The sequence below is a fragment of the Aythya marila genome, assembly GCF_965140915.1.
Source record: "Aythya marila genome assembly, contig: HAP1_HAP1_SCAFFOLD_87, whole genome shotgun sequence".
NCBI lineage: Eukaryota > Metazoa > Chordata > Aves > Anseriformes > Anatidae > Aythya > Aythya marila.
In genome coordinates this window covers 1-23,066 of record NW_028137517.1, presented here as the reverse complement: position 1 = coordinate 23,066, position 23,066 = coordinate 1, and the positions used below count along the sequence as shown (strand labels likewise).

General features: G+C 68.0%; 1 protein-coding gene across 1 annotated transcript; it reads left to right on the top strand.

The window, feature by feature from the left end:
- Positions 1 to 851: 851 nt before the first annotated feature.
- Positions 852 to 22,756, top strand: HCFC1 (host cell factor C1; the record flags this gene model as incomplete). The annotated part of the gene is given in 27 exon segments (XM_082785166.1): positions 852 to 1,153; positions 2,225 to 2,440; positions 3,167 to 3,315; positions 4,477 to 4,637; positions 5,362 to 5,570; positions 6,370 to 6,454; positions 7,040 to 7,146; positions 7,229 to 7,408; positions 8,844 to 8,976; positions 8,978 to 9,047; positions 9,050 to 9,124; positions 9,127 to 9,331; positions 10,093 to 10,253; positions 11,179 to 11,376; positions 12,246 to 12,473; positions 13,148 to 13,252; positions 13,921 to 14,140; positions 14,244 to 14,386; positions 14,472 to 14,610; positions 14,803 to 15,023; positions 15,896 to 17,510; positions 17,611 to 17,783; positions 18,529 to 19,003; positions 19,912 to 20,301; positions 20,847 to 20,965; positions 21,630 to 21,764; positions 22,511 to 22,756. Coding segments are annotated over 27 exon segments (6,453 nt in total), but the record flags the coding sequence as incomplete, so codon positions are not given.
- Positions 22,757 to 23,066: the final 310 nt, after the last annotated feature.

The window sequence follows — 23,066 nt, the reverse complement described above, 5'->3', positions numbered from 1 at the left end:
GGGGCTCCACGGGGCCCCCCCGCCGCCATTTTGGGGCCCCTCGGGGGAAAAGGGGCTGGGGGCGGGGCCGGCAGGGGGCGGGGCTTGCGGTGGCAGCCAACATGGCGGCGCCCATGGGGGGCTGAGCGCTCCGTACAGCGCGCGGGAATCGAGTCTGGGGGATCCGCTGAGCGAGGAGCAAATAAAGGGGGTAAAACGGGGCGCGGGGGGGCCGCGGGAGGCGGGGGGGGCGCCTGCAGACGGGGTGGGTGGTGGAAAATGAGGGAGGGGGCCCTTTAAGGGCTTCCCGTGCGGCCACGCCCCCTCGGCGGCCGTCATGGCTCATGGCGGCGCCCAGCGGCTGCCGTACGGCGCGGGCTGGGCCCCGGGGCCGGGCCTAGCGCCCCCCGCCCGCCCTACGCCGCCCTGGGGCGCCCCCGCCGCGGCGGCGCCCCCCCTCCTCCTCCTCCTCCTCCGGGTGCCGCCCACAAGATGGCGGCGCCCAGTCCCCGCCCCCCCAAGATGGCGGCGCCCGCCTCGGGGCTGCCTTTCCGTACAGCTCCCCGCCCGTGAGGGGGGGTCGAGGCCGGGCCGGGCGCGGGTCTCTCACCGCCGCTGCCCCCTCCCTGAGCGACGGAGGAGGCGGAGAGGGGGGGAGGCGGGCGCCGTAGCGAGCGGGCCGCGGTCCCTCCCAACATGGCGGCGCCCAGCGTGCAGAGGGGCGGCGGGGCGGTGAGGAGCGGCGGCGGCGGGGGCCGGGAGGGGGCAAAAACCGGGGCGTGGGGGCAAAAACCGAGGCTGGGGGGCGAAACAGAGATAACGGGGGGGTCCCGGCGGCGTTGGGGCGGGGGTCCCGCGGCTCCCGCGCTCCCTCCCAAGATGGCGCCGCGACCTCCCCAAGATGGCGCCGCCCGTGCGCCCAAGATGGCGCCGCCCTCAGGGGGAGGCAGGGAGCGGGGTGGGGTGAGGTGGGCGGGGCCCTGCGTCGCCCCGCCCACCCCGCCAGCGTCCCGCCCTCCCCCGCGCGGCGCCGAGGAGGCGAGCGCCGCAAGATGGCGGCTCCCAGGGCGGCGTGAAGGCGGCCGCCGCCCCCCCCACGATCCCCCCGGGCCCCCCCCCGCCCCCACCGGCGCCTTACGGAAGCCGCCAGGGGCCGCGAGCCGCCGCCGGGGGGGTGCGGAGGGGGCGCGGGGGGGGGCGGCGGGCAGCGGGAGGGGGCGGCGGGGGGGGGAGGGGGGGGCAGGGCGCCGCCATTTTCCGCCCGGGCAGCGACAAGATGGCGGCTCCCAGGGCCCGGCGGGGGGGGAGGGGGCGCGGGGGGGCGGGGGCACGGGGGAGGGGCGGGGGGGGGAGGGGGGACGTGGGGGAGGGGCGGGGGGGTTGCTAGGGGGTGGGGGCGTTGCTAGGGGGGTAATTGGGGGGTGGGGGGGGCAGTTGTATTGTTAGGGGGTAATTAAGGGCGGGGGGGGGTAATTAATTGTGTGTGTGGGGGGAATTGGGATCCCGGGGGGGCAATTGGATTGTTAGGGGGTGATTAAATGTGGGGGGGGGGCAATTAAATGTTGGGGGAGGGTAATTGGGTTGGAGGGGGGGGTAATTGGGCTCCGGGGGGGCAATTGGATTGTTAGGGGGTAATTAATTATCGGGGGGGGGGCAATTGTATTATTAGGGAGCAATTCAATGCTGGGGGGGCAATTAAATGTCAGGGGGGCAGTTGGGGTTCTGGGGGGGTAATTGGGCTCCACAGGGACAATTGTGTTATTGGGGGGTAATTAATTAAATATCAGGGGGGCAATTGTATTGTTAAGGAGCAATTAAATGGCGGGGGGGAGGGGGTAATTGAGTTTCTGGGGGGGTAATTGGGTTTGGGGGAGCAATTGTATTGTTAGGGGTAATTAAATGTTTGGGGGGGGGCAATTGTATTGTTGGGGGGTAATTAAATGTCAGGGGGGGCAATTGGGTGCCCGGGGGGTAATTATTGCCAGGGGGCAGTTAGTTGACCCGGGGGGGGGGGGGGAATTGGGTTGTGAAGGGGCAATTAGATGTCAGGGGGGGCAATTGGGGTCCGGGGGGAGGGGGCAATTGTTTTGTTTGGGGGTAGATACTGGGGGGGAGGAGGGGGGCACATAAACGGGGGGGGAATATGGGGGGGGCGTAAATGGGAGCCCCTTGCGGGGTCACGGGGGGGTCAGGGGGCGCCGCCCTTTCCCGTCGGGGCTCTGACCCCCCCCGTGCCCCCCCCCAGGACAGGCAGAGGGCCCCCATGGCCGCCCCGGCCCCGGGCGGGGCCCCCCCGGCGCCCCCCCCGCGCTGCAGCCGCGCTGGCGGCGGGTGGTCGGCTGGTCCGGGCCCGTCCCCCGCCCCCGCCACGGCCACCGCGCCGTCGCCATCAAGGAGCTGATCGTCGTCTTCGGGGGGGGCAACGAGGGCATCGTGGACGAGCTGCACGTCTACAACACCGGTACGGGGCGATTAAATGGGGGGGGGGGGCAAATGGGGGGGGTACGGGGCGAAAAAACGGGGGTAATAGGGGAAAAAATGGGGATATTGAGGGAAAAAATGGGGTTATTGGGGGAGAAAATGGGGTTATTGGGGGTCATTGAGGGCATCGTGGACAAGCTGCACGGCTACAACACCGGGAGGGGCAATTACATGGGGGGGGGCAGTTACAGGGGGTGGGGGGCAAATTGGGGGGGGTACGGGGCGAAAAAATGGGGGTATTGGGGGAGAAAATGGGGTTATTGGGGGTCAATGGGGGGCACTGGGGCAATGCGGGGGGGAAACTGGGGGGGTAACTGGGGGCACTGGGGCACCACCATCATTGGGCTCCTCACACCCCAGGCTGCCCCCCCCGGGCCCCCCCCTCCTGCTTTCTGCCCCCCCCAGCCACCACCCAGTGGTTCATTTATGGGATTTTTATGGCATTTTTATTAGATTTTGGGGGTTTCTCTGTATAATCACCTCTCTATGGGGTCTGGGTGCTCTGGGGCGCCCCCCCCTGTTTGCTAACCCCCCCATTGCCCCCCCCAGCCACCACCCAGTGGTTCATTTATGCGATTTCTATGGGGGTTTTATGGGATTTCTATAGGATTTGGTTTTTTTCTCCATATAACCACCCCATTTATGGGGTCTGGGTGCTCTGGGGCACCCCCCCCGTTTGCTAACCCCCCCTTTTTGCCCCCCCCAGCCACCAACCAGTGGTTCATCCCGGCGGTGCGGGGGGACATCCCCCCCGGCTGCGCTGCCTACGGCTTCGTGTGCGACGGGACGCGGCTGCTGGTCTTCGGGGGCATGGTGGAGTACGGCAAGTACAGCAACGACCTCTACGAGCTGCAGGTGGGTGGGGGGCCAGGGGGGGCACCGGGGGGGCACCGGGGGGGGGCACGGGCATGGGGAGACCCCCGGGGGGCAAAGGGATAGGGGTGGGGATAGGGAGACCCCAGGGATGGGGATGGGGTCAACGACCTCTACGAGCTGCAGGTGGGTGGGGGGCATGGGGGGGCACTGGGGGGGGCACTGGGGGGGCACCAGGGGGGCACGGGCATGGGGAGACCCCAGGGGGGCATAGGGGTAGGGGTGGGGATAGGGAGACCCTAGGGATGGGGATGGGGTCAACGACCTCTACGAGCTGCAGGTGGGTGGGGGGCCGGGGGGGGCCAGGGGGGGCACCGAGGGGGGCACCAGGTTGGGGGGGGACACCAGGGGGGCAAAGGGATAGGGATGGGGAGACCCCAGGGGGCTATAAATTGGGGAGACCCCAGGGATGGGGGGTATGGGGATGGGGTCAATGACCTCTAGAAGCTGTGGGGGGGCGCGGGGGGGGTGCAGGGGGGGGGCACCAGGTTGAGGGGGACACCAGGGGGGCATAGGGATAGGGATGGGGAGACCCCAGGGGGCTATGGGGTGGGGAGACCCCAGGGATGGGGGGCATGGGGATGGGGTCAACGACCTCTAGAAGCTGTGGGGGGGCACCAGGGGGGTATGGGGGGGCACCGGGGGGGTTATGGGGGGACACCAGGGGGGTTATGGGGGGGCACGGGGATGGGGAGACCCTAGGGGGGCGTGGGGATGGGGTCAACGACGTCTATGGGGGGCACTGGGGGGGCATAGGGGGTCATGGGGGGGCATGGGGTTGGGGTCAACGACCTCTAGAAGCTGGGGGGGGGCACGGGGGGGGTACAGGGGGAGTATGGGGGGGGGATGGGGATGGGGAGACCCCAGGGATGGGGATAGGGAGGGGGAGGGAGAGGGGAGGGAGGGTGGTGAGGGGGGGGTAATGGGGTCGGGGGGGGCACCGGGGGGGCACAGGGGTGAGGGGTGCATGGGGGGGGCTGCAGAACAGGGGGGACCTTGGGGATGGGGGGGGCACAAGGACAAGGGGGGGCACGAGGACAAGGGGGTGAGCACAAGGACAAGGGGGGGGGTTCCAGGGACCTGGGGGCCCCCCCAGGCCCATCCCCACGCCCCCCCCTTTGTCCCCCCCCCCCCCCCCCCCAGGCGAGCCGCTGGGAGTGGAAGCGGCTGAAGGCGAAGACCCCCAAGAACGGGCCCCCCCCCTGCCCCCGCCTGGGCCACAGCTTCTCCCTGGTGGGCAACAAGTGCTACCTCTTCGGGGGGCTGGCCAACGACAGCGAGGACCCCAAAAACAACATCCCCCGGTGAGGGGGGGGCCCTTTTGGGGTGGGGGGGCGTTTGGGGGGGGTTATAGGGGGATTTGGGGGGGTTATAGGGGGAGTTGGGGGGGTTATAGGGGGATTTGGGGGGTTATCGGGTGGTTTTGGGGAGATTTGGGGGGTTCTGTTCCCAGGATCTGGGGACGATCGGGTCAGGGGGCCACCAGGAACCGGGGACAAATGGGGTTGGGGGGCACAGGACCCCCGGCGACCCCTTTAGGGACAGGGTCTGGGGGCAGTTGGGGTCACGGTGCCACCAGGACCCACCCATTTGGGGCAGAATCCCCCAAATCCTCCACGTTTTGGGGACGCCACCTCCCTACACCCACCCGACACCCTCCGTATGCAACCCCCCGACCCTAAATCCCGACCCTAAACCCGCCCCCCTGTGCCCCCAAATCCCCCATCCCTGACCCTAAATCCCTCCCTTTCCCCTAAATCCTGACCCCAAATCCCTCCCCGTGACCCCAAATCCCCCCCTGTGCCCCCAAATCCCCTCTCCCTGACCCTAAATCCCTCTCTTTCCCCTAAATCCTGATCCCAAATCCCCCCCCGTGACCCCAAATCCTCCCCTTGCCCCTAAATCCTGCCCCCAAATCCCCCCCTGTGCCCCTAAATCCCCCCCTGTGCCCCCAAATCCCCCCCCCGTGCCCCAAATGCCCCCCATGACCCCAAATCCCCCCCCCCGACCCCAAAATCCCCCCCCCAGGTACCTGAACGACCTGTACGTGCTGGAGCTGCGCCCGGGCTCGGGGGTGGTGGCGTGGGACATCCCCATCACCTACGGGGTCCTGCCCCCCCCCCGCGAGTCCCACACCGCCGTGGTCTACGCCGAGCGCGACAGCCGCCGGGCACGGCTCCTCATCTACGGCGGCATGAGCGGCTGCCGACTGGGAGATCTCTGGACCCTCGACATCGGTGAGGGGCTTTTGGGGTGAATTCTGGCGATTTTGGGGCAATTTGGGCGGGTTTGGGGCAGATCGGGCAGTTTTGGGGCCAATTGGAGCGGTTTTGGGGTGCTGTCGCACACGGCTCCTCATCTACGGCGGCATGAGCGGCTGCCGCCTGGGAGATCTCTGGACCCTCGACATCGGTGAGGGGTTTTTGGGGCGAATTCCGGTGATTTTGGGGCAATTCGGGCGGGTTTGGGGCAGATCGGGCAGTTTTGGGGCCAATCGGAGCGGTTTTGGGGTGCTGTCGCACACGGCTCCTCATCTACGGCGGCATGAGCGGCTGCCATCTGGGAGATCTCTGGACCCTCGACATCGGTGAGGGGCTTTTGGGGCGAATTCCAGCAGTTTTGGGCCAATTTGGGCAGGTTTGGGGTAGATCAGGTGGTTTTGGGGCCAATTGGAGCAGTTTTGGGGTGCTGCTGGGCACGGCTCCTCATCTACGGTGGCATGAGTGGCTGCTGCTTGGGCGACCTCTGGACCCTCGACATCAGTGAGGGGCGCTTTGGGGCAAATTCTGGTGATTTTGGGTCAGTCCGGGTGGGTTTGGGTCAATTCCGGTGGTTTTGGGGCCAATCAGAGTGGTTTTGTTTTTTCTCTTGTAACCCCCAATATTGGCAAGGGGCCTTTTGGGGCGAATCCGGGCGATTTTGGGGCCGCTCCAAGTGGTTTTGGCGTTTTTACTGTGATCCCCGACATCAGTGGGGGCGTGTTTTGGGGCGAATTTGTGTGATTTTGGGGTTTTTACGTGTTTTTTGTCGTGGCAGAGACGCTGACGTGGAATAAGCCCAGCCTGAGCGGGGTGGCGCCGCTGCCGCGCAGCCTGCACTCCGCCACCACCATCGGCAACAAGTGGGTCGGGGGGCACAAATTGGGGTGGGGGGGGGCAGAAATGGGGATGGGGGGTCCCAAAATGGCCCTGGGGGGGCCTGAAAGGCTCCCCCCCCTCCCCAAAATCCCCCCCGGGTATCCATGTTCAGGGGCTGGGTGCTGCTGGTGCTCCCCAAATCTCCCCCAGGGCTCCCATTTCAGCTCTGGGGGGCTCTCCTTGACCTCCTACCCCCCGAGACCCCCCCTTAACCAAATTTTGGGGTTCCTGTCCCCCCCCCCCCTTCCCAAATTCCCCCCAGGATGTCCGTGTTTGGGGGCTGGGTTCCGCTGGTGCTCCCCAAATCTCCCCCAGGGCTCCCATTCCGGGTCCGTGGGGGTCTCCTCGCCCTCCTACCCCCCTGAGACCCCCCCCAACCAAATTTTGGGGTTCCTGCCTCCCCCCCCTTCCCAAATTCCCCCCAGGATGTCCGTGTTTGGGGGCTGGGTGCTGCTGGTGCTCTGCAAAGCTCCTATTTTGGCTCTGGGGGGGGTCTCTTCGCCCTCCAACCCCCCCAAACCCTCTCCCAGCCCCCCCCCCTTAACCAAATTTTGTCCCCCCCCCCCCAGGATGTACGTGTTCGGGGGCTGGGTGCCGCTGGTGATGGACGACGTGAAGGTGGCGACGCACGAGAAGGAGTGGAAGTGCACCAACACGCTGGCCTGCCTCAACCTGGGTAAAAAAAAATAAAAAAACACCCCAAAACCCTTTAACAACGAAACCGGGAGACCTGAAAACGAGGTTTTTGGCCCCAAAAGACTCGATGTCGTGGGAGCCCATCGTGATGGACACGCTGGAGGACAACGTGCCGCGGGCGCGGGCCGGGCACTGCGCGGTGGCCATCACCACGCGCCTCTACATCTGGAGCGGCCGCGACGGCTACCGCAAGGCCTGGAACAACCAGGTCTGCTGCAAGGACCTCTGGTACCTCGAGACCGGTGAGTGGGGGGCGCGGGGACACCCCCCCGGCACCCCGAAATGGGTTGGGGGGGTTGGGGAGGGGGCTGGGATCCTGTGCTGGGTATGGGGAAGGGGGAATGGGGCGGCACAGGGCTGGTATGGGGGTCTGCAGCCTCTTTTGGGGGGCACAGCCCCATTATGGGGGTGTTCGAGCTCTTTTGGGGTGCACAGGTCCGTTATTGGGGTGCACAGGTCCCTATTGGGGTGCATGGCTCCCTTTTGGGGGTGCACAGGTTCGTTATGGGGGTCTGCAGCCTCTTTTGGGGGGCACAGGTCCCTATTTGGGGTGCACAGGTCCCTATCAGGGTGTGCAGCCTGTTTTGGGGTGCACAGACCCATTATTGGGGTGGACAGCCCCGTATTGGGGTGCACAGGTTCATTATGGGGTGTTCGAGCTCTTTTGGGGTGCACAGGTCCCTATTGGGGTGCATGGTTCCCTACTGGGGGTGAGCAACCCTGTTATTGGGGTGCACAGGTCTATTATTGGGGTGTTCGACCTCTTTTGGGGTGCACAGATTCCTGTTGGGGGTGCACAGCCCCGTTATTGGGGTACCCCCCTCTCCCCCCACCCTCTAACCCCTTTTTCTCTCCCCCCCAACCCCTTTCTCTCTCCTCTCCCCTAACCCTTACCCTTTATACCCCCTAACCCTACACCCCCTAACCCCATGTCCCCCCCTAACCCTATATCCTCCAACCCTTTATGTCCCCTAACCCTAATTCCCCTACCCCTACCCCCCCCCACCCATACACCCCCCCCCACCCCAAATCTCCCCTCCCCTAACCCTGTATCCCCTTCCCCTTTATGTCCCCTACTCCCTACCCCCCTAACCCCTTACCCCCTACCCCCCCCACACCCCCTACACCCCCCCACCCCATATCCCCCCCCAACCATACATCCCCCTCCCCTAACCCTATATCCCCAACCCTCTATTTCCCCTACCCCCTACCCCCCCAACCCCTTACCCCCCACCCCATACACCCCCTCCACCCCCCCCACCCCCCCACACCCCCCCCACCCCAAATCCCCCCTCCCCTAACCCTATATCCCCCTTCCCCTAATTCCCCTACCCCTACCCCCCCACACCCCCTCCACCCCCCCCCACACCCCAAATCCCCCCCCCACCCCAAATCCCCCCTCCCCTAACCCTATATCCCCCAACCCTCTCTGTCCCCTAACCCATTACCCCCTACCCCCCTAACCCCTTACCCCCCACCCCCCCCACCCCCTCCACCCCCCCACACCCCCCCACACCCCCTAATCCCCCCCCACCCCAAATCCCCCCTCCCCTAACCTTATATCCCCCAACTCTCTCTGTCCCCTAACCCTGCACCCCCTACCCCTACCCCCCTAACCCCTTACCCCTACCCCCCCACACCCCCTCCACCCCCCCCACCCCAAATCCCCCCCCCCAGAGCGCCCCCCGGCCCCCGCCCGGGTGCAGCTGGTGCGCGCCAACACCACGTCGCTGGAGGTGAGCTGGGGCGCGGTGCCGACGGCGGAGCAGTACCTGCTGCAGCTGCAGCGCTACGAGCTGCCCCCCGCCGCCCCCGCGCCCCCCCCCGGTGCCCTCCGTCCCCGCCAACCCCCCCAAGAGCCCCGCGCCCGCCGCCGCCGCCCCCCGGCCCCCTCCCCGCAGCCCCCCCTGGCTCCCGTGGGGCTCACGCTGCTGCCCCCCGCCCCCCCCAAACCGCCGCCGCCACCGCCACCACCGCCGTGACCCCCCGGTGCCCCCCGCCGCCCCCACGGCTGCCGCTGCTGCTGCTGCTGGGGGGGGGGGGTGGTGGTGGTGCTGGGGGGGTGGGGGGCGCCGGGGGGGGCGCGGGGGCGCTGCAGGTGTTGCCCCCCGGGAGCGGCGCTGCCGCCAGCCCCCTGCCCGCTGCTGGAGCGGCGAGGACGCCGGGTGAGTGGGGGGGGGGGGATATGGGGTTGGGGGGTTATTGGGGGTTGGGGGGGGTTATTGGGGGGGGTTATGGGGTTGGGGGGAGATTATTGGGGGTTGGGGGGGGTTATTGGGGGGGCTATGGGGTGTTAAAGGGGTTGTGGGGGGAGATTGGGGGTTGGGGGGGTTTTAGGGGGGCTATGGGGTTGGGGGGGGCTTGGGGAGGTGTTTGACAGGGTTGTGGGGGGGTTATTGGGGGGTTGGGGGGGCTTGGGGTGGTTATGGGGGGTCTAAGAGGGTTGTGGGGGGGTTATTGGGGGCTTATGGGGGGGTTTGGGGGGGTTTTTTGGGGGCTTGGGGGTGGGTTGAGGGGGTTTTGGGGGGGTTGGGGGGGGGTTTGGGGGGGTTGTTGGGGGGGTTATTGGGGGTTTGGGGGGGTTGTGGGGGGTGATTGGGGGCTTATGGGGGGGGTTGGGGGGTGGTTATGGGGGGGTGTGGGGGGGGGGCTATGGGGTTGGGGGGGTTTGGGGGGGTTATGGGGGGTTTAAGGGGGTTGTGGGGGGGATTGGGGAGGTTGCAGGGTGTTATGGGGGGTTTTGGGGGGTTATGGGGGGGTTGTGGGGGCCTTGGGGGTGTTACGGGGGGGTTACGGCGTCGTGGGGGGGGGGGGTTAGATTTTGGGGGGTTACAGCAACACGAGCATCTTGGGGACACCGAGGACTCCCAGGAGGGGACACGGGGGTCCCCATCCACCCCCCGCTGACCCCCCCGTGCCCCCCCAGGCGTCCCGGCGGTGCTGAAGGTGACGGGCCCCCCCGCGGGGGCCGGCCCCCCCCTGGTGACGGTGCGCTCGGCCGCGCAGCCGGGCAAGGCGCCGGTGACGGTGACGTCCCTGCCCGCCGGAGTGCGCATGGTGGTGCCCAGCCAGAGCCCACAGGGCACGGTGAGGGGGGGGGGGGGCATTGGGGGGGGCACCGGGGGGTCACCGGGGGGGTGTGGGGGGGGTTGGAGGGGGATTTGGGGGGGTGTGGGGGGGTTGGGGGGGGGATTTGGGGACACAGGGCCAGCCAGGAGCACTGGGACGCGTTGTTGTTGGTGTCCCCGGGGTGACCCCTGATGTCCTGGGTGCCCCCCCCAGTGTCCCCGGGGTGCCCCCCAATGCCCCCCAATGTCCCTGGGTGCCCCCCAGCATCCCCAGGGTGCCCCCCAGTGTCCCCCAATGTCCCTTAATGTCCCTGGGGTGCCCCCCAATGCTCCCCAATGTCCCTGGGTGTCCCCTGGGTGCCCCCCAACACCCCCTGGATGCCCCCTCGCGTCCCCGGGGTGACCCCCACTGCCTCCTGATGTCCTTGGGGTGCCCCCTAATTGCCCCCCAATGTCCCCAGATGTCCCCTAATGCCTCCTAATGTCCCTGGATGTCCCCCAATGTCCTTAGGGTGCCCCCCAACACCCCCTGGATGTCCCTTGGATGTCCCCTAATGTCCCTGGGGCACCCCCAAATGCCCCCCAGTGCCCCCTGGATACCCTCTCACGCCCCCAGGGTGCCCCCAACACCCCCCAACGCCCCCTGGATGCCCCCTCGCCCCCAGGGTGCCCCCACCACCCCCAGGGTGCCCCCCACCAGCCCCCGGATGCCCCCTCACGCCCCCAGGGTGTCCCCCAACACCCCCCAACGCCCCCAGGGTGCCCCCCAACACCCCCTGGATGCCCCCTCACGCCCCCCAATGCCCCCCAACACCCCCTGGATGCCCCCCAACACCCCCCAGATGCCCCCTCACGCCCCCAGGGTGTCCCCCAACACCCCCCAACGCCCCCAGGGTGCCCCCCGCTGCCCCCTCACGCCCCCGTTGCCCCCCCCCGTCCCGCAGGTGATCGGCAGCAGCCCCCAGATGAGCGGCATGGCGGCGCTGGCGGCGGCGGCGGCGGCCACGCAGAAAATCCCCCCCGCCTCGGCCCCCACCGTGCTCAGCGTCCCCGCCGGGGCCACCATCGTCAAGACGGTGGCCGTCACCCCCGGGGCCACCACCCTGCCCGCCACCGTCAAGGTGGCCTCGTCCCCCGTCATGGTGAGGGCTCGGGGACGTTTTTTTGGGGGGGGGGCGCACGGGCTTGGGGACGTTTGGACCCAAAGCGGGGACGGGAATGCTGATTTGGGGGTGTTTGTCCCCAAAGTGAGGACAGGGACACTGATTTGGGGGAGTTTGTCCTCAAAGCGGGGGCACCAACGGGGTTGGGGACGCTGATTTGGGGACGTTTGGCCCTAAAGGGGGCAAGGACACTGATTTGGGGGTGTTTTCCCCCAAAGTGAGGACAGGGACACCAGTCTGGGGACATTTGTCCCCAGATTGGGGAAACCGAAGGGGTCCGGGACACAAATTTGGGGACGTTTTTTCCCAAAAGCAGATGGGGACACTGATTCGGGGGTGTTTGCCCCCAAATTGGGGTCACCAGTGGGGACAGGGACACAAGTTTGAGAACTGGAACACTGATTTGGGGACATTTTCCCCCAAAGGGGGGGGACAGGGCCACTGATTTGGGGACGTTTGGCCCCAAAAGGGGATGGGGACACCGATTTGGGGACATTTGGCCCCAAAAGGGGATGGGGACACTGATTTGGGGACGTTTCCCTCCAAAGGGGGGGGACAGGGACACTGACTTGGGGACATTTACCCCAGAATTGGGGAAAACCGAAGGGGTCAGGGCCACCAATTTGGGGACGTTTGTCCCCGATGGGGATGCAAATTTGGGGACACTTTCCTCCAAAGGGGGGGGTCAGGGGCACCAATTTGGGGACGTTCATCCCCAAAGTGGGGGATGGGGCCACCGATTTGGGTCCCGTTTCCCCCCAAATCGCTCGCGCCACCGTTTCGCTGCCTTTTTCCCCCAAACCACCGTGCCCCCCCCCATTTTTTTTTTTTCCCCCCCACCCCCCCAGGTGAGCAACCCGGCCACGCGGATGCTGAAGACGGCGGCGGCGGCGGTGGGGACGTCGGGGGGGGCGCCGGCCACCAACACGGGCACGCGGCCCATCATCACCGTGCACAAGTCGGGGACGGTGACGGTGGCGCAGCAGGCGCAGGTGATGACCACCGTGGTGGGGGGGGTCACCAAAACCATCACCCTGGTCAAGAGCCCCATCTCCGTGCCGGGGGGCAGCGCCCTGGTGAGTCTGGGGGGGGGGGGCTGGAAATAAGGGGGGGGGGTTGGGGGGTCGTAACCCTGTAAATTAAGTGGGTTTGGGGCACCTGAGGGGGTTGGGGGGGGACTAATTCTGTGAATTAACTGGGTTTGGGGGGGGTTAAATGGGTTTGGAGGAGGTTAAATGGGCTGGGGGGGGGCCTAACCCTGTAAATTAACTGGGTTTGGGGGGGGTTAAGGGGGCTGGGGGAGTCTTAACCCTATAAATTAATAGGGTTTGGGGCACCTGAGGGGTTTGGGGGGTCCTAAATCTGTGAATTAACGGGGTTTTGGGGGGTTAAGTGGGCTGGGGGGGGTCCTAATCCTGTAAATTAACGAGGTTTGGGGGGGTTAAATGGGCTGGGGGGTGTTAAGCCTATAAATTAACTGGGTTTGGGGCATCTGAGGGGCCTGGGGGGGGTCCTAATCCTGTAAATTAACAGGGTTTGGGGGGGGTTAAATGGGCTGGGGGGGTGCTGACCCTATAAAATCGCCAGTTTTGGGGCATCTGAGGGGTTTGGGAGGGCCCTGACCCTATAAATTTAGTGGGTTTGGGGGGGTTAAATGTGCTGGGGGGGTCCTAACCCCGTAAATTAACGAGGTTTGGGGGGGGGTCAGATGTCCGGGGGGGTGATTTAACCCCAAATTCCCCCCCCCCAGATCTCTAACCTGGGCAAGGTGATGTCCGTGGTGCAGACCAAGCCCGTGCAGACCTCGGCCGTCACCGGGCAGGCGTCCACCGGGCCGGTCACCCAGATCATCCAGGTCAGCCCCTCGTTAGCGCTAATTAACCCCCCTCGTTAACCCACAGCAGCCAGCTCAGCCCCCACCCAGTTAATTATCCCCTAATTAATCGATTAACGCGGTCACCCAGAGCACCTGGGAAAGCCCCCGTAACAAATCTTCCCCTAATTAACCCCATTGCCCAGGTGAGCCCCCCCATAAACACCCCTAATTAGTTAACTCTAATTAACCCAATCATCCAGGTGAGCCCCCCAATTAATTAACACCCCCAATTAACCCCCAATTAACCCTTTCCTCCCCCAATTAACACCTTCCTTTCCCCACCCCAATTAACCCTTTCCCAAATCCCCCCAATTAACCCCTTCCTTCCCCAACCCCCCCAATTAACCCTTTTCCAACCCCCCCAATTAACCCTTTCCTTTCCAGAACCCCCCCAATTAATCCCTTCCTTCCCCAACCCCCCCAATTAACCCTTTCCTTTCCCAAATCCCCCAATTAACCCCTTCCATTCCCAAACCCCCCCAATTAACCCTTTCCCAACCCCCCATTAACCCCTTCCTTTCCCAACCCCCCCAATTAACCCCTTCCTTCCCCAAATCCCCCCAATTAACCCCTTCCTTTCCCAACCCCCCCAATTAACCCCTTCCTTCCCCAAATCCCCCCCAATTAACCCCCCCCTCTCCCCGCAGACCAAGGGGCCGCTGCCGGCCGGCACCATCCTGAAGCTGGTGACGTCGGCGGACGGGAAGCCCCCCACCATCCTGAGCACCACGCAGGCGGGGGGGGCGCCCCCCAAGCCCACCATCCTGGGCATCAGCAGCGTCTCGCCCAGCACCACCAAGCCCGGCACCACCACCATCATCAAGACCATCCCCATGTCGGCCATCATCACCCAGTCGGGGGCCACCGGTGAGCACTGGGAGGCACACTGGGACCACGGGGGGGGGGCGCAGGGACCACCCTGACCCCCCATAAATCGTCCCTGCGTCCCCCCCTCCCCTCCCTTCTCCAGGCGTCACCAGCAGCCCCGGCATCAAGTCGCCCATCACCATCATCACCACCAAGGTCATGACCTCCGGCACCGGCACCCCCGCCAAAATCATCACCGCCGTCCCCAAGCTGGCCACGGGCCACGGGCAGCAGGGGGTGACGCAGGTGGGTGCCGGGACCCCCCCACGAGACCCCTCCCTTTCCGTTTTCCCCCTTTTTTTAAATTTTAACCTTTTTCCCTCTTTTTTAGGTGGTTCTGAAGGGCGCCCCCGGGCAGCCAGGCACCATCCTGCGCACGGTGCCCATGGGGGGGGTCCGCCTGGTGACACCCGTCACCGTCTCGGCCGTCAAGCCCACCGTCACCACGCTGGTGGTGAAGGGGACCACGGGTGAGCTGCTGGCACCCCGGGGGGGGTGGCGACCCGGGCTGGGGGTGTCCCCTGTGCCCCCCCACCCCGGCGTCACCACGCGGGGTGGGGCGAGGGGGGTCCTGAGCTCCTCGCGCTCCCCTAACGGAGAGAGGGGGTGACCCTAACAAAATGGGGGGACAGGAGGTGACAAGCGTCCCCCCCCTCCCCCAGGTGTCACCACGCTGGGCACGGTGACGGGCACGGTGTCCACCAGCCTGGCGGGGGCCGGGGGCCACAGCACCAGCGCCTCGCTGGCCACCCCCATCACCACGCTGGGCACCATCGCCACGCTCTCCAGCCAGGTCCTCAACCCCGCCGCCATCACCGTCTCGGCCGCCCAGACCACCATGACGGCCGCCGGCGGGCTCGGCACGCCCACCATCACCATGCAGGTGAGCGCCGGGGGGGTACCAGGGGGGTGCCGGGGGTGGCCGGGGGGCTTGGGGGCACCAGAGACCCAGGGGGCCTTGGGGACGTGGTCATGGGTTGGGTAGACGTGGTCATGGGTGGCGTAGAGGTGGTCAAGGGGTTGGGTGGATGTGGCCGTGGTTGGCGTGGAGGTCATGGCGTTGGGTAGACATGGCCATGGGGTTGGGTAGACGTGGTCATTGTTGACGTAGACGTCATGGGGTTGGGTGGACATGGCCACGGTTGATGTAGACGTCATGGTGTTGGGTAGATGTGGTCATCGTTGGCGTAGATGTCATGGGGTTGGGTAGATGTGGCCATTGTTGACGTAGACATGGCCATGGGATTGGGTAGACATGGCCATGGTTGACATAGACGTCATGGGGTTGGGTAGACATGGCCATGGTTGGTGTAGACGTGGCCATGGCGTTGGGTAGATGTGGCCATGGTTGACGTAGATGTCATGGGGTTGGGTAGATGTAGTCATAGTTGGCATAGACATAATGGCGTTGGGTAGACATGGCCATGGTTGGCATAGAGGTCATAGGTTTGGCGTAGAGATGGCCATGAGGTTGGGTAGACATGGTCATGGGTGGCGTAGACATGGCCATGGTTGACATAGACGCCATGGGGTTGGGTAGACTTGGGCGCGGTTGGGGTAGACATCATCCAGTTGGGTAGCCTTGGCCACGGTTGGCGTAGACGCGACCACGCGCGGCGTAACCGTGCCGGTGGGCCCCCACCACGTCCCTTGGGACCCCTGGGCATGGAGCGAGGTGACAATGGGGCTGGGGGCGTGGGGGGGGACCCCGAGGGTGGCCGGGGGAGGGTCGGTGACGCCGCGTGCGGGCGGCAGCCCGTGTCCCAGCCCACGCAGGTGACGCTGATCACGACGCCGAGCGGCGTGGAGGCGCAGCCGGTGCACGACCTCCCGGTCTCCATCCTGGCCTCCCCCACGGCCGAGCAGCCGGCGGCTGCCGCCGCCTTGACCGAGGGCGGGGGGCAAGCCGAAGGGACCCCCCCCGGCACCGTCACCCTGGTGTGCTCCAACCCCCCCTGCGAGACCCACGAGACCGGCACCACCAACACCGCCACCACCAGCGTGGTGGCCAACGTGGGCGCCGGGCAGCTCCAGCTCCTCTGCGAGAGCCCCCCCGAGGGGCTGCCCCCCGGCACCGCCACCGCCGCCGCCGTCCGGGTGTGCGCCAACCCCCCCTGCGAGACCCACGACACCGGCACCACCAACACCGCCACCACCGCCGGCGCCCGGCTCTGCGCCGACGACCCCGCGCCGCGCCGCGCCGCCCCCTGCGCCACCCAGCAGACCGCCGCCACCGGCACCACCATGACGGCGCGGGCACAGCCCTGCTCGGCGCCCCCCCCCGGTGACGCCAACACCGCCACCGCCGCCGCCGACGCCGTCACCCTGGTGTGCTCCAACCCCCCCTGCGAGACCCACGAGACCGGCACCACCAACACCGCCACCACCACCACGGCCGCCGGCTCCCGGTTGGGCCCCGGTGCTGCCGGTGAAGCCCAGGGGGCGGCCGCCGGCACCGCGGCGCCGTCGTGGCCCTGCTCCAACCCCCCCTGCGAGACCCACGAGACCGGCACCACCAACACCGCCACCACCACCACGGCCTCGGGCTCGCGGCCGTGCTCCGGCGCCGCGCCAGAAGGCCAGGAGGAGGTGGGGACGGCCACCGACGGCAGCGCCACGGCCACCGCGACCACCGCGGGGTCCCGGCCGTGCTCCAACCCCCCCCGCGAGACCCACGAGACCGGCACCACCAACACGGCCACCACCGCCTGCTCCTGCCCGGGCCGCGAGCTGCCCGGCGCCCCCTGTGCCACCCAGCAAACCGCGGCCACCGGCACCACCATGACGCCGGCCGTGGCCCACGGGGACAGATCCCGGCCCTGCCAAAACCCCGCGGCGCCGTCGTGGCCCTGCTCCAACCCCCCCTGCGAGACCCACGAGACCGGCACCACCAACACGGCCACCACCACCACGGCCTCGGGCGAGGGGCCCGGCACCACCGGCGGCGGCGGCACCAGTACCACCAGCACCACCAGTAGCACCAGCAGCAGCGCCGCCGCGGCGCCGTGGCCCTGCTCCAACCCCCCCTGCGAGACCCACGAGACCGGCACCACCAACACCGCCACCACCACCACGGCCTCGGGGGCACGGCCGGGGGGCGCCGACGCCGCCCCCGCCCCCGCCGCCGGCACCGGGACCACCGCCGGCGCCCGGCCGTGCCCCGAGCCCCCCGAGCCCACCGCGGGGGGGGCGGCCGAGCAGAGCCCCTCAGCGGGTGCACCGCCACCGCCGGCTGAGGGGGTGCCCCCCGCGGGCCCCCCCAGCCCCACGCCCACCCCCCCCGGCTGCTCCAACCCCCCCTGCGAGACCCACGAGACGGGGACAACCCACACGGCCACCACCGTCACCGCCAGCATGGGCGCCAACCAAGGTGAGACCCCCCCCGGGAGCCCCCTCCCCAATTTAGGGGGTGGTGGTGGTGCTGGGGGGGGGCACCTCGCTCACCCCCAGCCCCAAATCTCTCCCCGCAGACCCCCCCCCGCCGGCTGCCAACGGGCAGGGGGAGCCCGAGCCCCCCCTCAACCCCCCCGGTGGGGAGGGGTCCCCCTCCGGCGCCCCCAGCCCCGGTGTCGCCGGAGCCCCCCAGCCCCGGGCGGTGACCACGGTCACACAGTCCACCCCCGCCCCCGGGCCCGCCGTGCCGGTGAGTGCTGGGGGGGGGGGCTTGGGGGTAATTTGGGGAGGGTTGGGGGCAATTGGGGGGTATTTGGGTGGGCGTTGAGGGGTCGTGGGGGCATTTGGGGGGGCATTTGGGGGCAATTGGGGGCATTTGGGTGGGCGTTGAGGGGGCTTGGGGGCGTTTGGGGGGGCAATGAGGGGTCTTGGGGGCATTTACAGGGACATTGGGGGGATTTGGGGGTATTTGGGGGGGCATTGAGGGGGCTTGGGGGCATTTGGGGGCGGTTTGGGGGTAATTCGGGGGTATTGGGGGGGGTTGGGGGCAATTGGGGGATATTTGGGTGGGCGTTGAGGGGTCTTGGGGGGATTTGGGGGCAATTGGGGGTATTTGGGTGGCCTTTGAGGAGTCTTGGGGGGGTTTGGGGGTGGCTTGGAGGCAATTGGGGGCATTTGGGTGGGCGCTGAGGGGGCTTGGGGGCATTTACAGGGACATTGGGGGCATTTTGGGGTACATTGGGGGGGGTTTGGGGACATTTGAGGGGCATTGGGGGGGCTTGGGGGCATTTGGGGTTATTTGGGGGGGGGGGACTGAGGGGTCTTGGGGGCATTTACAGGGACACTGGGGGTATTTGGGGGGGGCTCAGGGGCATTTGGGGGAGATTTGGGATGTGGGGGGGTCATTAAGGACCGGGTGGGGACAGAAGAATTTGGGGGGGGGGCATTTGGGGGTGCTATGGCCTCACCCTTTGCCCCCCCCCCCCCCCCCACAGAGCATCTCCTCGCTGACGGAGCCCCCCCCGGCACCCCCAGAGCCCCCCGCCCCCCCAGAGCCCTCCCCCCCGGAGCCCCCCGCCTCCTCCTCCACCCCCCCGACCCCCCCACCCCCCCCTTCCTCGGGGACCCCCCCAGCCCCCCCAGCTCCTTCCTCCTCCTCCTCCTCCTCCTCCTCCTCCTCCGCCGCCCCCCCCGGCTCCCCGGAGCCCCCGGGGGCCTCGGCGGTGGTCCTGGCCCCCCCCCAACCCTCGGGGGGGGGCGCCCCGGGCGAGGGGCTGGCGCTGCCCCCCGAGCTGATGGCCGAGGCGCCCCTGGGGGGGGCCGGGGGGGCGCCGGGGCTGACCCCCGAGGAGCTGGCGGTCACCGCCGCGGCCGAGGCGGCGGCGCAGGCGGCGGCGGCCAGCGAAGAGGCCACGGCGCAAGCCCTGGCCATCCAGGCCGTGCTGCAGGCGGCCCAGCAGGCCGCGTTGGGTGAGGGGGGGTCCTGGGGGGGTCGTATGGGGGGCTGGGGGGGTCATATGGGGCAGTTTGGGGGGTTATAGGGGGGTTATGGGGGGGTTATGGGGGGTCACGGCAAGCCCTGGCCATCCAGGCCGTGCTGCAGGCGGCCCAGCAGGCCGCGCTGGGTGAGGGGGGGTCCTGGGGGGGGTCCTGGGGGGGTCTGGGGGGGGTCATATGGGGGGCTGGGGGGGCATTTGGGGGGGTATTGGGGAGTTATAGGGGGTTATGGGGGGTCACAGCAAGCCCTGGCCATCCAGGCCGTGCTGCAGGCGGCCCAGCAGGCCGCGCTGGGTGAGGGGGGGTCCTGGGGGGTCATATGGGGGTCTGGGGGGGTCTGGGGGGTGATATGGGGGGGTATCGGGGGGTATCGGGGGGATTTGGGGGGGTATCGGGGGGTTATAGGGGGTCATGGCAAGCCCTGGCCATCCAGGCCGTGCTGCAGGCGGCCCAGCAGGCCGCCTTGGGTGAGGGGGGGTCCGGGGGGGTCATATGGGGGTCTGGGGGGGTCTGGGGGGTGATATGGGGGGGTATCAGGGGGATTTGGGGGGGTTATAGGGGTTATGGGGCAGTTTGGGGGGGTTACGGGGGGCAATGGGGTAGTACGGGGGGGTTACAGGGGGCTATAGGGGGGCTGTGGGGGGCAATGGGGCAGTATAGAGGGGACTGGGGGGGGCAATGGGGGATTTAGGGGGAATTGGGGGGGTTACGGGGGGGGTTGGGGAAGATACGGGGGTCTTGGGGCAAATTTGGGGGGGAATGGGGGCTGAATGGGGGGGGCATAGGGGGTCAGGGGGGGATAGGAGACCCTGGGGGGGCCACAGCAGCTCCTGGACCCCCCCCAAACCCCCCTCATAACCCCCCTTTCCCCCCCCAAACAGGCGCAGCGGAACCCCTGGACAGCGGCGAGCCCGGGGGAGCTCCCCCGGCCCCCCCCGACCTCCCCCCCTTGGGGGGCGACCCCCCCGAGGGCCCCCCCGGCCCCATCCCCATCGTCCTGACCCAGCAGGAGCTGGCGGCGCTGGTGCAGCAGCAGCAGCTCCAGGAGGCGCCCCCCCCGCAGACCCCCCCCACAGCCCCCCCACAACCCGCCGGGACCCCCCCGGCCCCCCCGGGACCCCCCCCGGCCGCCGCCGCCCCCCCCCAGCTGCCCACCGAGGCGCTGGCCCCCGCCGACAGCCTCAACGACCCCGCCGCCGACGCCAACGGGCTGGGGGAGCTGGGGGGGGCCCCCGGGACCCCCGCGGGGCTGCTGCCCCCCCCCGCCGACGGTGAGAGCCCTGGGGGAGGGGTTGGAAAATTTGGGGGGGGGCTGGGGAGAATTTGGGGGGTGTAGGGGAAATTTGGGGAGGTTTGGGAGGGTTTGGGGGGGCTGGGGGGGCCCCTGGGACCCCCGTGGGGCTGCTGCCCCCCCCCACCGACGGTGAGAGCCCTGGGGGGGGTTGGAAAAATTTGGGGGGGGGCTGGGGGAAATTTGAGGGGGCTGGGGGGGGTCCCAATTAATGGGGGGGCACCTGAAGGTTGGGGAGGGTCCCAGTTAATGGGGAGGGGGTCCCCAATTATTTTGGGGGGGGTCCTAATGATTTGGGGGGGGTCCCAATTAATGGGGAGGGGGTCCCCAGTTAATGGGGGGGCACCTGGCAATTGGGGGGGGGGCCCAATTAACGGGGGGGGGCACATGGCCGTTGGGGGGGGGCCCTTTTTTGGGCTGGGGGTGCCCTCTCCGGGGGTGCCCTTTTGAGGGGTGCCCTTTTGGGGTGTGCCCTGGGTGCAGGGGGGGGGGTCTCACTGACCGTGCCCCCCCTCCCTCCCCCAGGCCTGGCCCCCCCCAGCCCCTTCGTGCCCCCCCCGCCCGTGGTGGGGCCCAGCCCGGCCAAGCTGCAGGCGGCCGCGGCCCTGGCGGAGGTGGCCAACGGCATCGAGGGGGCGCCCGTGGTGAGGGGGGTCCGGGGGGGGGGGGACACGGGGTGGGGGGGGGCTCTTATGGGGCTGGGGAGGGGTTGGGGGGGGGGGGTATGGGGTGGTGGTGGGGGTTATGGGGGGGTTATGGGGTGGTTGAGGGGCTGGGGGGGTTTTGGGGGGGGTATGGGGGGGCTATGGGGTGGTGGTGGGGCTGGGGGGGGTATGGGGGGGTTAGGGGGTGGTGATGGGGCAGGGGGGGGCTGGGGGGGCTGGGGGGGTACGGGGTGGTTATGGGACTGGGGGGGGGCTACGGGGGGGCTATGGGGTGGTTGTGGGCTGTTAAGGGGTGGTTGTGGGGCTGGGGGGGGTTATGGGGGGGTTAGGGGGTGGTTGTGGGTCTGGGGGGGTTAGGGGGTGGTTGTGGGGTGGTTGTGGGGCTGGGGGGGGTCTGTGGGGGGTGGTTATGGGGCGGTTGTAGGGCTGGGGGGTGGTTATGGGGGGCTTTTATGGGGTGCTGGGGGGGTTGTGGGGGTGCTGAGGGGCTTTTAGGGGGGTCTGGGGGTTGGGGGGGGTCTGGGGGCTTCAGGGAGGGGGCTGGGTGCTTTAGGGGGGTCTGGGGGCTTTGGGGGGGGTGTGTGGGGTCTGTGGGGCCGCCTGTGGGGTCGCGGTGCCATGTGTCCCCCCCGTGTCCCCCCAGAAGCCGGACCCGGCGGCGCCCCCCAAGGCGCCCCCCCGCAAGGAGCAGCAGTGGTTCGACGTGGGGGTGATCAAGGGCACCACCATGCTGGTCACACACTTCTTCCTGCCGCCCCCCGACGCCCCCGCCCCCGACGTCAGTCCCGGGGGGGCCCCAAAAATAGGGGGGGGGGGTCCCCGTGTCCCCCAGGGGGGTCCCCATGTCCCTTATAGGGGTCCTATGGCCCCTAGGGGTGTCCCCCTGTCCCCTAGGGGTGTCCCCAGGCCCCTAGGGGTGTCCCCATGGACCCTGTGGGTGTCTCAGTGTCCTTTATGGGTGCCCCAAAGTCCCTTATGGCCCTTTAATGTCCCTTAGGGGTGTCCCCTGTCCCTTAGGGGTATCCCAGTGTCCTTTATGGATGTCCCCATGTCCCCTAGGGGTGCCCCTGACCCTTAGGGGTGTCCCCATGTCCCTTATGTGTGTCCCCCTGTCCCTTATGGGTGCCCTTATCCCTGAGGGTGTCCCCGAGGTGTCCCCTGTCCCTTATGGATGTCCCTGAGGGGTGTCCCCCTGTCCCTTGGGGTATCTCAGTGTCCCTCAGGGGTGTCCCTTGTCCATTAACGCCCTGTTAACGTCCCTTAGGGGTGTCCCCCTGTCCCTTAGGGGTGTCCCTTAGGGGTTTCCCTATGTCCCTTAGGGGTGTCCCCATGTCCCTCAGGGTGCCCCCTGTCCCTGAGGGGTGTCCCCTGTCCCTTAATGCCCTGTTAACGTCCCTTAGGGGTGTCCCCCTGTACCCTGATGTCCCATTAATGTCCCTTATGAGTGTCCCTTAGGGGTGCCCCTGTCCCCGAGGGGTGTCCCCAAGCTGTCCCCATCCCTCACGTGCCCCCTTCCCCCCCCAGGAGGACGCGGCGCCCCCCGACCACTCCCAGCTGAAGCGCCAGGAGCTGCAGCCGGGCACTGCCTACAAGTTCCGCGTGGCCGGGCTCAACGCCTGCGGCCGCGGCCCCTTCTCCGACGTCTCGGCCTTCAAGACCTGCCTGCCCGGCTTCCCCGGCGCGCCCTGCGCCATCAAGATCAGCAAGGTGACGGCCCCAAAACACCCCCACGGGGTCACCCCGTCTGGCCCCAACACCCCTGGGGTCCCTGTGCCTGGCCCCAGCCCAATCACCCCCCCCCCAGACCCCCCTTTGCCCCCCAAGACCCCTCTTTTCCCCCCCCATTCCCCCCAACCACCCCCTGACCCCTTTATCCCCCCCCATTTCCCCCTCCAACCACCCCCTGAGCCCCTTTACCCCCCCCCATTTCCCCCCAATCACCCCCAGACCCCCTTTACCCTCCCCAAACCACCCCCTGACCCCTTTATCCCCCCCGACCCCATTACCACCCCCTAACCCCTTTTCCCCCCCCCCCAGACCCCCTTTACCCCCCCCAACCACCCCCCAGACCCCCTTTACC